General features: G+C 40.6%; 4 protein-coding genes across 4 annotated transcripts; 1 reads left to right on the top strand and 3 right to left on the bottom strand.

Moving 5' to 3' along the window:
- Positions 1–850: 850 nt before the first annotated feature.
- On the top strand, positions 851–2,254 carry PKNH_0942600 (apicoplast import protein Tic20, putative; the record flags this gene model as incomplete). Its single annotated transcript, XM_002259414.1, has 5 exons — positions 851–1,204; positions 1,381–1,427; positions 1,604–1,748; positions 1,891–2,057; positions 2,185–2,254. The coding sequence occupies 5 exons, from the start codon at positions 851–853 to the stop codon at positions 2,252–2,254; spliced, it is 783 nt and encodes a 260-aa protein (XP_002259450.1).
- A 592-nt stretch (positions 2,255–2,846) lies between these two features.
- On the bottom strand, positions 2,847–3,938 carry PKNH_0942500 (transcription initiation factor IIF subunit beta, putative; the record flags this gene model as incomplete). Its single annotated transcript, XM_002259413.1, has 1 exon — positions 2,847–3,938. The coding sequence occupies one exon, from the start codon at positions 3,936–3,938 to the stop codon at positions 2,847–2,849; it is 1,092 nt and encodes a 363-aa protein (XP_002259449.1).
- A 1,973-nt stretch (positions 3,939–5,911) lies between these two features.
- PKNH_0942400 (SUMO-activating enzyme subunit 1, putative) lies at positions 5,912–6,949 on the bottom strand (the record flags this gene model as incomplete). The annotated part of the gene is made up of 1 exon (XM_002259412.1): positions 5,912–6,949. The coding sequence occupies one exon, from the start codon at positions 6,947–6,949 to the stop codon at positions 5,912–5,914; it is 1,038 nt and encodes a 345-aa protein (XP_002259448.1).
- Positions 6,950–8,520: 1,571 nt separating this feature from the next.
- Positions 8,521–12,831, bottom strand: PKNH_0942300 (conserved Plasmodium protein, unknown function; the record flags this gene model as incomplete). The annotated part of the gene is made up of 1 exon (XM_002259411.1): positions 8,521–12,831. The coding sequence occupies one exon, from the start codon at positions 12,829–12,831 to the stop codon at positions 8,521–8,523; it is 4,311 nt and encodes a 1,436-aa protein (XP_002259447.1).
- Between the last annotated feature and the right edge of the window lie 1,656 nt (positions 12,832–14,487).

The raw sequence follows: 14,487 nt of genomic DNA, 5'->3' as shown, positions 1-14,487 counted from the left end.
TTATTCTCATTTTGTTTGCAACTTTATTTTACTGAACATCCGAGGTGCTTATTTTTTTTTTTAGTTAGAAAATTTTTTCGTCCTAATAATTTTTTATAATTTAAAAAATTCTTCCATCCTTTTTCTTTAAAGTTCTAATTATGAATGTTTAGCGTCCTTTCTCAGTCTGCGCGAGCGCACGCGCGCGGATGTCCCGATACATTTTTTTTACGAGAACAAGATATAACACCTATTGGGGGCAACTTTTCGCAAAGATGGAAACATAATTTAAGGAAAAAAAGAAATAAATGAAGAAAAATTGATTCCATAAGCACACAAATCTTGTACATCGTTAATATTTTTTTTTTTTTTTTTGGATGTGGTGTGCGGGAAGAAAAAATGGGGCGATGGTAAGAATGTAAGAAGATGAAGATTAACTGTATGAAGAACACTTCGCCCACCATTTTCGTCGCCACTTTCCTTTTTTTTTCCCCTTTGCAATTCGCAAGCCATGTGTGCCCAGCTATACCGACCCCCATAATATCACGGGCAATGGCCACCAGGAGCACCTAACCCTGGAGATAAGCCTTAAGGGAATTTAACTCTGTGGAGCCCTTGCTGAAAAAATTTATTTCTTAATTTTTCACATTTCCCCATCACGCGCTTTGCACATTTACTTAACCATTTCTGAGTCGCACATGTTTGTTCGATTAAACTTTCTCTGTGCCGATTCATTTGGGCATAGATGATTAATTTCTCGGCCAAAACAAAGCGATCGCAAATTAGTGCTGAACCCCGCGCACGAAAAAAAAAAAAAAAATGAAGCCCTCCCAGTCAACACACACGCGCGTCAATTACACTATATAAAGAAATGGGTATACAATTGCTCACCTGTATTTTAGCATGTATTATTTTAACCCCCAATGTGTTAGCCTTCCGTAACGGGAGGATTATGAAAATGCACAATTCGATGAAAGTTAATTTTAAACAATGGGGATACGTAGGAGATACGAAAGGTAGATGGGACACTGGGGTATCGGGGGGAAAGTTATTTTATTCTGTGAACAAAACATCAAGGACAAATGCTAAAATTAGACACAGCCACGTACACATGTCCTTGAAAGAAAAAATGAATTTCACTTTTCAAGGAGAAAGTGACATTACGCTGTTGGACAAACTGATTGCCTCCACTAGTTATATTCTTCCCTTCATAGATGCTATTCAGGTGGGTTTCCCAGAGGGGCAATGGGCACGTTTTACAATATCATAACCTGCCGTAGTTACGTTTTGCCGCACACCCTGGCCACCTCTTCACCCACAAAAAAGTACGCAGCACGTTATTATGCCCGTCCATGTTCATCACAACATTGCCGCTTACAATTTTCTCCGAAACAAATGCAGGCTTTTGTAATGCCACTCGTAAATATGCTCCCACCGTCGCTACACAAGTAGGAATTTTTTTTTTTTTTTTCTCTTTTTTCCTCTACCGATTGGGAAAAGAGAAAAGTGAACCAGGGGTGGAGTAGAGACACATAGAAACGGAAAATCACCACGTACGTTCGCAGTGTGTCGTCCGTCAATGTTACATCGCGTGCAGTCATTCCGACAACCACTTCTCCCCCAGGTACCTCTTCCAAATCGAGAAACTAAACCAGATGTACTCGTCCATTCCCTTTCTATCCTTTGGCACCTTCATGGGTCTGTACTTCCTCTTCGTCAAAGAGAACCGCTTCAAGTTTCATTACTTCATTAGGTATCACCATATGCAGGTAAGGAGGATTAACTGTGCCTATAAACATGCGTTAGGGTTAACATGGCAAATTCTCCCATCAATACATAATAAAAGAGAACGTAATTTCCCTCTTCCCGTACACTCATTCCATCCCCTTTATTCCTTTTACCCCTCCGCAGAGCTTAATATTATCCATGTTCGGCTATGCGTTGGCTTTGTTTTATTTCCGCGTTTTCCCCTACTCCTACAACGACACGGACATTTTCAATTTGACAATTTTGTACTCCACCATGTCCATCTACTTTGGTTCCTTGCTCATTCCGTTCCTCTCTTCTCTGCTTGGATAGTAAGAAAAATGGATCACCCATAGGGACGCTCCGCCTTCTTTCCCCGACATGTATATATACACATCCGAGCATAACTGTTGTGACGAGTCAACCTCACCTGCATTGCATCACCCCCCCCCTTCTCAGCTATATCGAAATACCAGTCATATCCGACGCGATTAAACTACACATAGGCGAAAAGAAAAAAAACGAGTGAAGCAGTAGAACTAACTTCAGAGAACCGCAGTACATAATAAAGAATGTTGCGAGAGCACCGAGAACACGAAGACACCGTCGCCGCTGTCTGCGCAACCCCACCAAGGTTATCCAGTTCTTTTGCCAAACGGAGCAACTGCCCACTGAATGGATTATGAAGAGCCGAAAGAAATTCACCAAATAGGCCAAACAGATCAAATCGGCAAAGCCGACAGAGCTCGCCTAAATGTTCAGCTAGCTATGTCGTCCCAATTCACCAAACTCAAAAAAAAGAAAATTCCACAAACCTATGACACGCGCGTGCCATACTGTCACACCTAGGATAAAATTTGTAAAAAAAAAAAAAAAAAAAAAAAAAAAAAAAAAAAAAAATATTTGCACAGTGCAGAACTGCCCGACGACGTACTCTTGCAACTAACTGCCCGCATGGGGTGAGGGCATCCCTCGTAAGCACATATGCCAATCTCTCATCACACAACTGGCCTGAGACGGAAGTACGCCATACTGCGCAAACGAATAAATCACTATGTGCACGTGATCCCTGCTGGGAGCCCTGCACCGATATAGCTACGTGACAAACGCCTGCTCCCTCGTCAACCAATGCAGTCCTTCAGAAAGTACACCGGTTTCTTATCCGTTACCCGATTTTTTTTCACGGCTATTTCGTCTAAGATATTTTTTATGTAATTGGACGGGATGTTAAAACTTTTGGCAAAAATGGAAAAGGGGACCCCCTTTTTCCCCTCTCGCTCGAATATTTTGAACATACTAATTTTCGTCTTATCCAGATCGAAAACGTGCATTTTTTTAACCTGTTTAGCCTTTTGCTTCGAGGCAGAGGAGGAACCGAAATGGCCATCAGTGTCCTGAAGAGTCCGCTTGTTACTCTTTCCCATTTTGTTGTCCCTACTGCTCGTGCTGCTCACGCCATGCACATGACTCACGTTGTTCGCACTGCTTAGGCCAGGGTCATTCGTCGTGTTAGCCGCGCCTGGGATATTGGCCCCACCACCCATAGCACTTCCCGCTCCACTGGCGTTCAGCAAATTATCATCAGATGTGTAGTATTTAAACAGGGTATGAGAGGAATCTATATTTTCTTCATTCCTTGTTTCGATAATTGTAAATCGATTTTTTTTCACATTGGTTTTATAGTGTCTTTCCTTTAGTACCAAGGAATAGTCTTCATCTAACGTTGGCAAAAACGAGTATGTATGCTCGCAATTTTTCAACACATCTGCACACACTACATAATCAGTTTCTTTATTCTTTTCCGTATTTTCCTTTACAGGATTGTTCAGGTTAATTTTAACTTTACTTTGACTTGTATTTTCGCTAGTTCTACTATTCGCGTTCGTAGGGGCAGTGGTCATCGCCGTGCCAGACGGGGAGCTGCTAGGGCTTACCCCCTTATTCGGATTTAACGACACTTTACTTTGTTTCAGTATATATGTATTTAGCGTACTGCTCTTATTGCACCTCAACTTTTTTACGTTATCAGTGTCATCCTTCTGTATATACAGGGTTGTAATTTCATTGTTGTTTTGCTCCAATAAACCAACAATATCTTTATTCTTATATTGTAGCCATTTATTTGAAACAAACTTTGGCACTTTTATTAACTTTATGTTTTTACTTTTCATCGACACTTTGGAGGAGCCGTCATTTTCTTTTCCACCGAGCATTTTTTCCGCGACTGGTTTGCCAGTTGTACGGTTGGACAGGTGGGCGAGGTCGGATGCGTGTGCTCACAGTGGAGGGTGGCTGCTACGCTCGCGTAACAAACTTGTGTACAGGGGCAAAACTGATCTGGTGGGGTGATGATATAATGCTACAATGCCGAGGCGCTGCAACGGTGCGATGGAACGAAGCTGTGCCAGTCTGAAACTCTTTACCGTGTGCGCACTCAGGCACATGCACACTTAACATGAACGCATGCGGGAACTACGCAGATCAACCTAATCGATCTGTTCTGGACCAATGGCTCCAAAAAAAAAATGTAGGAGGCGAACGGAGATGGTTTCAAAAAAAAAACAAAGAAATTTTTATCACAAAAAAAAAAAAGGAAGTGCTATGCGTTTTGCAGCATTGGGAGTGTTTTCCCCTTTTCCTTCGCTTTCCTTTTGCGAAAGGGTACAAAGCATGACATGTAATTACAGTACCTACGTCAGAGCATACTCATTTGCTCACTTTTCACTTGCGCTTGATAGCAAGTGCTGTTAGGTGAGATACGTACATTCATTTACATCAAACAACTACATGCGCTCATTCAATGTACAAAAAAAAAAAAAAAAAAATTGCTCTCACAGGAGTGGCCCATTTGTGAGATGAAAAAAGTTTCATCCTTTTTTTTTTTTTTTTAATGTACAAAATGGGAAGGTGCCTCAGAGTCGGAGGACGTTTTAATTTGTGAAAAATTCTCAATCAAACGAAATCAAAAAAGAAATAGAGGTAATATTAACACTCCGTAAAAAAGGATAAGTATTTACTCAGTGAAGGTAAGTTTATGCATATATGTATATGTATATATATATGTATATATATGTATTTATATATATCACTTGGCGCGGAAAAAAAAATCCATACATAACATGCATACGTAACGTTCGAATACATAATGCTTCCCTCCCACCAGCTTATTAAAAACGTTCCAAGCAAATAACCCTGCGGCGCCGCCATACCAATGGGCAAGGCACCGAAAACAAGGGGAATTATTCACAGCCCCATTACGAACGCGCCTTTGCCATAGCCTTCTTACGCATTCACGTTTCTTTATATGCGCCTCCTCTTCGAACAAATGAGATGAATAAATATATTTCCCTCTATTAATTAAACTCCAAATGGAAGAATAACTCTCGTTTGGGCATTATTTTTGCAGAAAATTGCCACATGTTGGGCATATAAACAGTGTCATGTATTACGTAGAAAACAGATACATTTAAAACTTTTACCTGACCAGGCAATATTTCCTTTTCTGACATGCTTCCAATGGTTGAGACAATTCAAAAGCGTTCAAAAAGTTGTACTAAAAATAAAGAGAAAAAAAAAAAAAAAAGGTAAAGCGCAAAGTCTCCAAAAAGGGTAGTTCATGGGTATACGCCATTAACTTGCGTCATTTGTGCAAAAGGGGAAAATCTCCATGTAGGGGTAAATTAATATATACGCACAAGTATACATATGTAGTTGTGCATATCTGCTAATGCTTGCTTTAATTTTTCCTGTGCACAAAAAGGGTTAAAGCGTGTGCACAAAATTTAAACAAACGGGGGGTAGCATCCATGCAAAGTGGCATACACACATATGCAATTACGTGTACACGTCGAATTAAGCGAAAATGCCACATTGCAATTATCACACAATGTAAGTTGGGCATATGTAATAAAGGTGTCTTCAAAATAGACTGACAAAAATAAACACACAATAAGCCTTATTTGTTCTTCCATGAGGGGGCTGCAAGCATTTAGCAGTAATTTTATGCGCTTACGCCTGTTTTTTTTTTTTTTTTTTTTTTTTTATTCCTATTTTGGCTAGCTCCGTCGTTTTCGCCTGAACGGGACATGCAAATGTGTACATGTGTGAATATGTACGTGCACACATACGATCTCCCTCAATTCCTCGCTTCATCATTTCCTCGCTTCACCATTTCCTCACTTCCCCCTCATGAAATCATCGATGTGCAGACGACGTTTTGGTTCATGTCGAAAACGCAAAAGTTGGGGATGGACTCGTGCTGCTTGGACACGAATTTGCGAATTTCTTGCGAAGTTACACCGCCCATGATGGAGCAGGTTGGTGAAAAGCCAACCCTATAAGTCTTGCTTATTTCTACTAAACTTTCCTTCCATTTTGAGAGGCTAAATTGATCACAAAAAGTATGAAATTCCTGTTCGTCAATCGATTTATCGTTTTTATTCAGTTGTTTATTTTGTTCGAATAGGATTAGAGCAAACATGGGGTAAATAATTTTGTTCGTTTTTTTGTCAAAGTTTTCAAAAGGTACTTTGAGAAAGTGGGACAATTTACAATACTGTATTTGCATCGCCGCTTTGTTCGCACCTGTCTCACCCTTCCTTTGCCCTTCATTCACCTTATAATACGATTCCTCAATCACGTGATTGCCAAAATCAGAAAACAAAAAAGCGAATTTCCCATTACACATTGCAGCGAAAAAGCCGATATTTTTGTCGTGACAAAATTCGTTCATCTTCACTAATTTGTATAAAGGGTAATCTTCACAAGAGACGCAAACAGAGGTGTACGTGCTTATGTATTCCTCTACGCTGAATGTTTTTCCCGTCGGTGTGTTACTTATTTCTCCATCTTCCTTCTGTACCAATTCGCTGTCAATAACTATGTTGTCATTCGAAGTATCCATTCTCCCAATGTATGCCTTCATATTTATCATCTTATTTATACTTTTCAATTCTTTAAAAATAGGTACACATGCATAATTGTTTATGTCGGATTCGTTCAAAAAAAATATATTTTCAACCATTTCTTCATTCACTATATTGTCATCAATTATGGTTATGTTAATTCCATTAAGGATTAAATTTTTGCATATTTCTATGTTGATACCGCTTAACCCAAGTATTAGCACGTTCGACTTCATCATTCGGTTTTGTGCCTTTACTCCCCATAGCCGTAGCTGGCGATCGTAAATCTTCTCCTTTTCCCACTCTTCATTGTTTTTCATTTTCTTGAGCGAATGGACAATTCACCAATGCACGAAATCAGAACAGATACACCGAGGACGCAAATGAAGATGCACAGAGAAGTGGACACTTCGATGTGACCGCACGACAGGATGGGTGCTCTACAACTCTCCAATGCAGTGATGAATGTCCAATCTGTGCAAAGAAACGAAGGAGACGCCAAACTTACTGCGAATTGCTTCCACAGTACCAGACTGACAGGGACATACACACAGAAAAAAAAAAAAAAAAAAAAAAAAAAACTCAAAAGGAGTAAAAAGTAAGAAGTGGTAAGGATAAAAAGATAAGTTTTCACAAAAATAATCACAAAAAGGTGCTTCAAACTAGCATCACATCATGCTTAGCGGTCTGTCTCACAAAAAGAAGCAATTTCTCCGATGCTCAGTCGTCAAATGCTCCTTTTTGAGTAACTTCCCTTTCACTTTCCCACTTCGCATCCATCGCAGTGAAATGAGCGAATGTTTGCTCTCCAAATGCTTAAACGATCGGACGGAGTGGTAATTTTTACCTTTTTTAAAATTATATATTTATGTGGTCATCTGCAATTGTGCCCAAGAAAAATGCCCAATAGTGTAGAAATGTTTTTTTTTTTTCCCTTTTTGCACAAACAATTTGTCATACGAGTTACCTTTTACGACTGGCACATGCTTATGCAGTACGTACGGATTGAATATACATATGTGATGAAGGTGCTTCTTGCAGAGCTGCGAATGCACATAGATGAATATACATGTGACGATTAATGTGTATGCTCATGTTGCCCCTACGGAGAGGAGATCCTTGAAATGGGCGATCTTCACACACAGCGAATGCCCCGTTGCAATTATTCAACTGCTCCACGTTCAGGAGAAATAAAGTTGCTAAAAGGAAAAAGCGAAGAGACTTCCCTCTTCCGCATAGATTTATTGATTCCGAGCAAGGGAATGTGTCAAAGGTGCCGGCTCATTTTTGTCCGCATGAATGATATCCAATACTGAAAATGAAACGCGCCAAATGAATGAGAGGGAAAAAAAAAAAAAAAAAAAAAAAAAGAGAAAAATGTCTCCATTTTTTCATTTCCTCCTTTACAACGCACCAAAGATAGCCATGTTTTCTTTCATCACGAGGAAGCAAATTTTTTTTTTTTGCACTTCACTATATATGAGACTGCGCGCCGTTGTTTTTGCGTTTCTCCCCCCCAATGGCAAATGCCTCAAAGGTGAACATAGGGTATGCAATGGTAGAGATAACAATGAAATCGAATACATTTTTGCCGCGTTCCATAAATTGTATGCTAAAAAGGGTACACACACACAAAAAAAACAAAAAAATAAAATAAAATAATAAATAATAATAAATAAAATAGAATAACCGAATGGAAGAATGACATTTATCACCCATAGGGGGATTTCACAAATTCTCGCATCAGTGTGCACACACATAAGTACGAAAGGGGGATTTTATGCATAAATGGGGGTCTAACCCTCAGAAGTGTTTTCCTCAGGAAGCGAAGCAGAAGAGGGCCCCTTCCGCCAAAGATACAGCTCGCCATAATCATTCCTACGTCAATTGGCTAGCTACCCTGGGAAGCCTTCCCCAATTCATCCATCACATATTCATAAAGCACCCTCTTGTCTTCATCCTTAATTGCATGGATTTTACAAAATATGTCAATGATGTACAAGGGGTCCTCGTCTTCCCGAATTGCGAGAGATGCAATTTTATTTTCGGACAACCTTATTTTCGTTTCAAAATAAACGGGCTTTATTTTCACCTTGTAGAATCCCTTGTCAAAGCTGAACGGGGAAAGAGTGGTAGTCCTACCCCCTTGCCATTTACTACGAAGGGAATTTTGTGCATTCTTATCTTCATTTGTGTTCACGGGGATCCTGTATTCCAAGAAATTATGGACTCTCCTCTTTTCCTCGACGCCCCGTTTGATTCTTTCCACAGTTTTGTTGTACCCTTTTGGCAGATCAGACATGTATATCTTCACGTTGTCTTTTATTTCTGGACTAAACTTACATTCACTTTTAAATTTATTTTCTTTTGATTCCTCAAAAGCATCCTTCTTCCTTTGGAGGTGCTCTTTCTGCTTCATGGCTTTCCAGTACAGAAGCTCATTCCTATCTATCTGTTTTACTTTACTTTCCCGGTAGGGCTCCTCTCCGCTACTTCTATCGTCACAATTTCGATTCTCGCTGTGCATGTCTTCTTCACCAGGTATTTCCCCATCAGTATACCTTCCCCTGGTATGGTATCCTCTCCTCGCCGCCCCCCCTGCAGGCACTCTACCATGGGGATCCCTCACACCGATGTTTCGGTTCATTCGGCCTACCACATTTTCACGCATGACTGCTTCTTCATACCTATCCATGGGTAATATGCCACCGTTATCATAGGCAGTATCTGTCCACCCGGTGTTAATGCGTGTGATTCCTTTTGCCCTACCTGCGCGTCTATCGACCCCACGCGCAAGAACATGGGTGTCTTCCTGATACTCGTCTTTACCATTGTGAGGACCTAATTTGATGTACCCCTTCGTGTTTATCTTCATGTTACCTCCCTTTCTGCCTTCCTCTTTTATGAAACTTTTCACTTTATTCGGATGAATGATACTGACCCTGGGATGGAAGGTACAATTTACCAATTCCTTTTTTATAGATTCGTTTTTTTTTTCCTGGATTTTTTTTTTTCTCTCATTTTCTCTGGCGTTTATTTTGTTTAGCCATTTGCTCAATCTGGAATTTTCTTCTCTTTTTTTTTTCAAAAGTAAAAAATCCTTCTGACTGAAGCTCATCGCGCTGTGTCCAGGGGAAGTGCAATGGGGACTGCAATCATCCCCATGCAAGTACTTCCCAGGATGGTTATAAAACGACTCGTTCTGTAACCCCCTCGTGAAGCCTTCCATATCACGAGAAATGTTTTCATAAAATTCAGCATTCTGTTCCATGTGTCTAATCAGCGCATGATCATACGTGGAACTCTTCGAAAAATTTGATCCTTCCCCCTCTTTCATAGCACCCTCTGGAAGAATGTTTCTTCCATGTTTGTGTAGAGTCTCTTTTCCAAAAGAATTATATTTCTGTTCCCTCCTTGGATGCGTCCTTCTGTACCTTTCATCCAGATCAACATCTTCAATCCTTTCATCTGAGGAAACATACATATCGGCATTGTCTCTCCCCAAGGTGGATGCATAATCAGGGAATAGACTCCTTTCTCCATTTTGCGAAACAGATGAACAAATATCTCTGTGCGCATGAGTGTGTCTCTCATTGGGGTAATCCATAGTGGACGTACTATTCGACATGGCCTCTTCATATTTTTTCACATTCTTATTTCTCACATCGTAATTCTCTTCACTCCTAATGTTGGGAGCTACTTCCCCTTTGGGATGTAACAGGGTCGATACTTTCCTCTCGAAGAATTCCAATTCGTTGATGTCCTTTGCGCTGACAGTAGGGCTATAATCATGGGGGTGATTCAAATCGTTCGCGCTCCAAATATAATTCCTATTATCCTTCTTTGATTCTTCCAAGGTGTTCAATTCTCCCTCTGATTCAATATCGCTTTTCCACTCATTTGACTTATCCATCGGAATTTCTTCATCGAAATGAGAAATGTTGTCGTCCTTTTTTCCGGGTACATGCCCCTTTGTACTGCTATCGGTTTGTTCACAAACGGGACGATGTAATTTTTCGTTTTTCGTTTTTTCTTTTTTTTCTATAGATACATTTTTTTTATGGTCTACTATTCTGTCTCCCTTTTTTTCTTTATCTACCACCCCACTGGGGGGTGTTAAACCATTGTCCTTCACATTGGTCATCTCCCCATCCGTGTGGAACCCCCCACTTGAGCCTTTTTTCCTCATACCGCTACCATTGCAGATATCCTTCGTAGCCCTTCCACTTGGAAGAGTACTTCCCGTCCCTGATGCACTTATGATACCATTTCCTTTATCTGATCGTGCCAAGTGCCAGGGTCCATTGGGCACCTTCAGATGAATATCATCCCTACCTCGCTTTTGTACCTCTGACAGTTGTCCCTCTCCATCATCTGGACACAACTCATCCGAACGTTTCTCCCCCTCAGGATAGGAGTTATTATCCGACTTTATGAGAACCCCTTTTTTATAATAAACCTCCTGCGGAATGATCGGAGCGGATCGCGTTGTTACCGAGGGGGGAGTAAGGCCCTTTTTTCCGGTGGTTGAATATCCCCCATCCTCACGCCATGTGATGCCTCCCATAGCATGTCCCTTAATATTCCCCTTAATATTCCCCTTAGCGTAACCTGAATTCTTTGAAAAATGCCTCTTCTCCTCCTTCGTCCCCAACACGGTGTGAACAAAATGGTTATTCTCCTCGTGGAGGTAGCTGCGGGAAAAATCCTCTTCGTAACTTGCACCCAGAATTGGGTTCCTTTCAACGGGGTGTTCACAACTGTTGTAGGCATCCCCCAAATAGTTGTCCACATTATTTCTTCTATGCGTATTTCCTTTGTTATTGCTCCTTCGGTATTTTTTCCAATCACATGTTAGCACATTTGGAACTTGTAAAGAAATTAGACTCTCCCTATTTTGGTTACCTTTATCTTTGTTATTATTATTTTTTTTTTTTTTCTTCTTCTTCTTCCTTCGGATTATATACCTTTCGTATTCCGTGAGTGAAGACCCGTGTGCGAGTTGCCTGTGACGATCTTCAAAGAGGTGTTTTCTGTACAGGTAGTACTTGGCTCCATCGGAATGACTCCTTCGCAAAACTTCACTGGGGCGGTCGTCATCACCGCTACTGCTATTACTGATATTACCATCACTGATGTTACCATCACTGATATTACCATCACCGATGTTCTCGCCGTCTGGTACACCTCCTAACTGATTGGTGCCCTCTTTGTGTCTCCCCCGATTATGTGTGCTTCTCCCTCCAGCCAAATTGGTCCAGCCCTTTTGGAAGGCACACCCTCCTCTCTCTACGTAATAACAAGGGTAGGGTTGCGCGTTTTCCGTTTCTATTACCTTATTGCCATCAGAAGAGGAAGGGGGAATTTTCTGTACCTTTACGCATTGGGTAAATGGAGCCATCTTTTTTGTTGCATGTTCTAATCCTGCGAAACTGTTATGTATTTCCTCAGGCACTTCTGTCATTTCTTCCATCTCGCTGAGTCCGCTACTCAACAAGCTACGTATGGCTCGTTCTGTTTTTTCCCGGTGTTCCTTTCTCTCCTTACTCTGTGAATACAAGGTTTCCACCATTCCCTTTTCACCTTTCCTTTGTATGTGAGACAAATAAGTGCGATCCTTTCTGCACGCATTGTCAGTGTTCTGATGGACAGGTGATTGTTGGTGTGTTCTTCGATTATCCAGGGTAGTACCTTTCGTATTACCCCACGTGGTACCCTTTCCATCGCATCGATCTGCAACATCCATCCATAATTTATCCTTCTTGAGAAATTCTTTAAAATAAAAGTGAAATTTATTCATTTTTTTTATCAAATTCGTAACTTCATTTTTTATTGGACATTTGGCGGACTCACTTTTGTCGTGGCCTTTTCTGCTCATCTTTTCCAGTTGGCTGTTTTCCTTTCTTTCATTCATCAGCAGAAATATAAAATCATTAAGTTCGTCTTCGGGAATTATATTTTTTCTTGTGTCTAGCAGTAAGTTATATGTCTTTTCTACGAACCGATCATTTACGTTGTTTATTAATTCAAGATCGAAATTCTCCTTGGCGTAAATTTTAATTTTGGACACATCTATCAGCACGTCTGCATCGAGCAGTGCTTTCTTTAGGTTCATCAGTGGAGTGATTTTTTCCCTTCGCGGGTGTCTACTGGGGGAGAGGGAATTGCCTCCCCCCAATTCTGCCTCTGCTCGGTGCTTCATTGAGGGAAGAAGCGTCGACTACGCAGAAACAAGGCGGATTAGATAACACGTGCGGGACTCACCGCGGAGTCGGAACAAATTGTCCACACGGAGAGAATCTACATTTAGATAGAAGCAAATCGGATTAGATAAAGAATGTACTAAGAACACTAAACAGAGGTAGGACATCTTCCACCTAGGGAGTCTTTTTTTTTTTTTTTTTTTTTTTTTTTTTTTTTTTTTTTGGCCTACTATAAGTGTACATAGCATGCACCTGATTAGGTTTTCTCACCCTTCAAAAATTTGGGGACCCCTTTACCGCTCTCGTCACACGGAAAAAATATCTCGCAAAAAGGGATGCTCACAAAATGCACACCTTAAGCAGTGCCTCTCTCCTCCCATTTCACCAAAAAAAAAAAAAAAAAAGAAAAGAATTAAACAAGGAAGAAATACTCAGTGAGCTGTCCTCCAAATTTCCGTTGCATTCGGTTAAGGAGAACTCACTTAAAATGTAGAAGCGGTTCAGATAACTTCCCTTTGGAAAGTGAAAAAAAAATATTTTTTTTTTTTTTTTTTTTTTCTTTTTCCCGATGATGTACTACAACATAGGGGCGTGGGGGAGGATTCGAAGACAGACAGTTTTTCACCACAAATAGTGGCACGCATGATGCCATAAATCCTATTATTTTCCTCCCCGCTAATTGAGTAACCTTATAAATGAGCGAGCAGAGAATTTTTCCCCCAATACCCACAAAGTAAAAAAGAAAATGAGAGAACAGTTGTTAAAAAGCTTATATAGTGCACACATTTTGTCTACATTTTTTTTTTTTTTTTTTTTTTTTCCTTTCCCTTTTTTACAAGAATGTCTGAAAGATTTTTTTCCCCATTATGTGAGTGGTCCTCCATTTTACTAGCGAAATTGGGAATGCGTCCATCATGTGCATGATATAAGGGTGGACCCCCCCCCGGTCCGGCCTTTATGCACAGAAGGAATAAAACATTTCTCCTACGCGCTATTATTGCAGCTATCGTATGGGTTCAGGAAAAGCTATTACACAGTCTCAGAGGGGGGGCGGGTAGAGGAATAACTTGGGCTGTGCCACATGTCATTACCTCCTCCATTGCAGTTGTTGATCTTCATGTGGTGCCCAATATGGGTGTAACGGAAAAATGCGACACATATCACATGGGGTGGTGATCACTTTTGGATGGTCAAAGGAGAGTCACTCACACACACACACATGCAAGGTGATGGAGAATATACACCCAAATAACCATAGATACATATACGTACAAACGATGCTTCAGTGTTTCTTCCCTTTCTATAGCCACACCCCCCTTTATTGCATTTCTTTTTTTTTTTTCCTTTTTTCTTTTTTCCACGTTTTGCCATTCCCTTGGGCGCGACATACCGAGCTCGCATCCAATGGTGGAAATTTCATTTACCCTTCATATGCAGCACCTCCGCGGTGCAGCTACACCTCGTTTGTTACTTTTTTAACCGTAGGCATATTCCACCTGTTCTGCTAAAATACAAGGTAGCAACAAGATGGATTCAATGAGAGGGTTCAGAAAATGGTGGACTTGGGCCCAAAAATTATACACCAAAAGGGAAGTAAGAAATTTTCACATTAGGAATGCTGAAAAGTGGGTTCGGTTCATCCCTTCCTATGCGCT

Source organism: Plasmodium knowlesi, assembly GCF_000006355.2.
Source record: "Plasmodium knowlesi strain H genome assembly, chromosome: 9".
NCBI lineage: Eukaryota > Apicomplexa > Aconoidasida > Haemosporida > Plasmodiidae > Plasmodium > Plasmodium knowlesi.
Note: the sequence above shows the minus strand (reverse complement) of the source record. Positions and strands in the feature narration are given on the sequence as shown.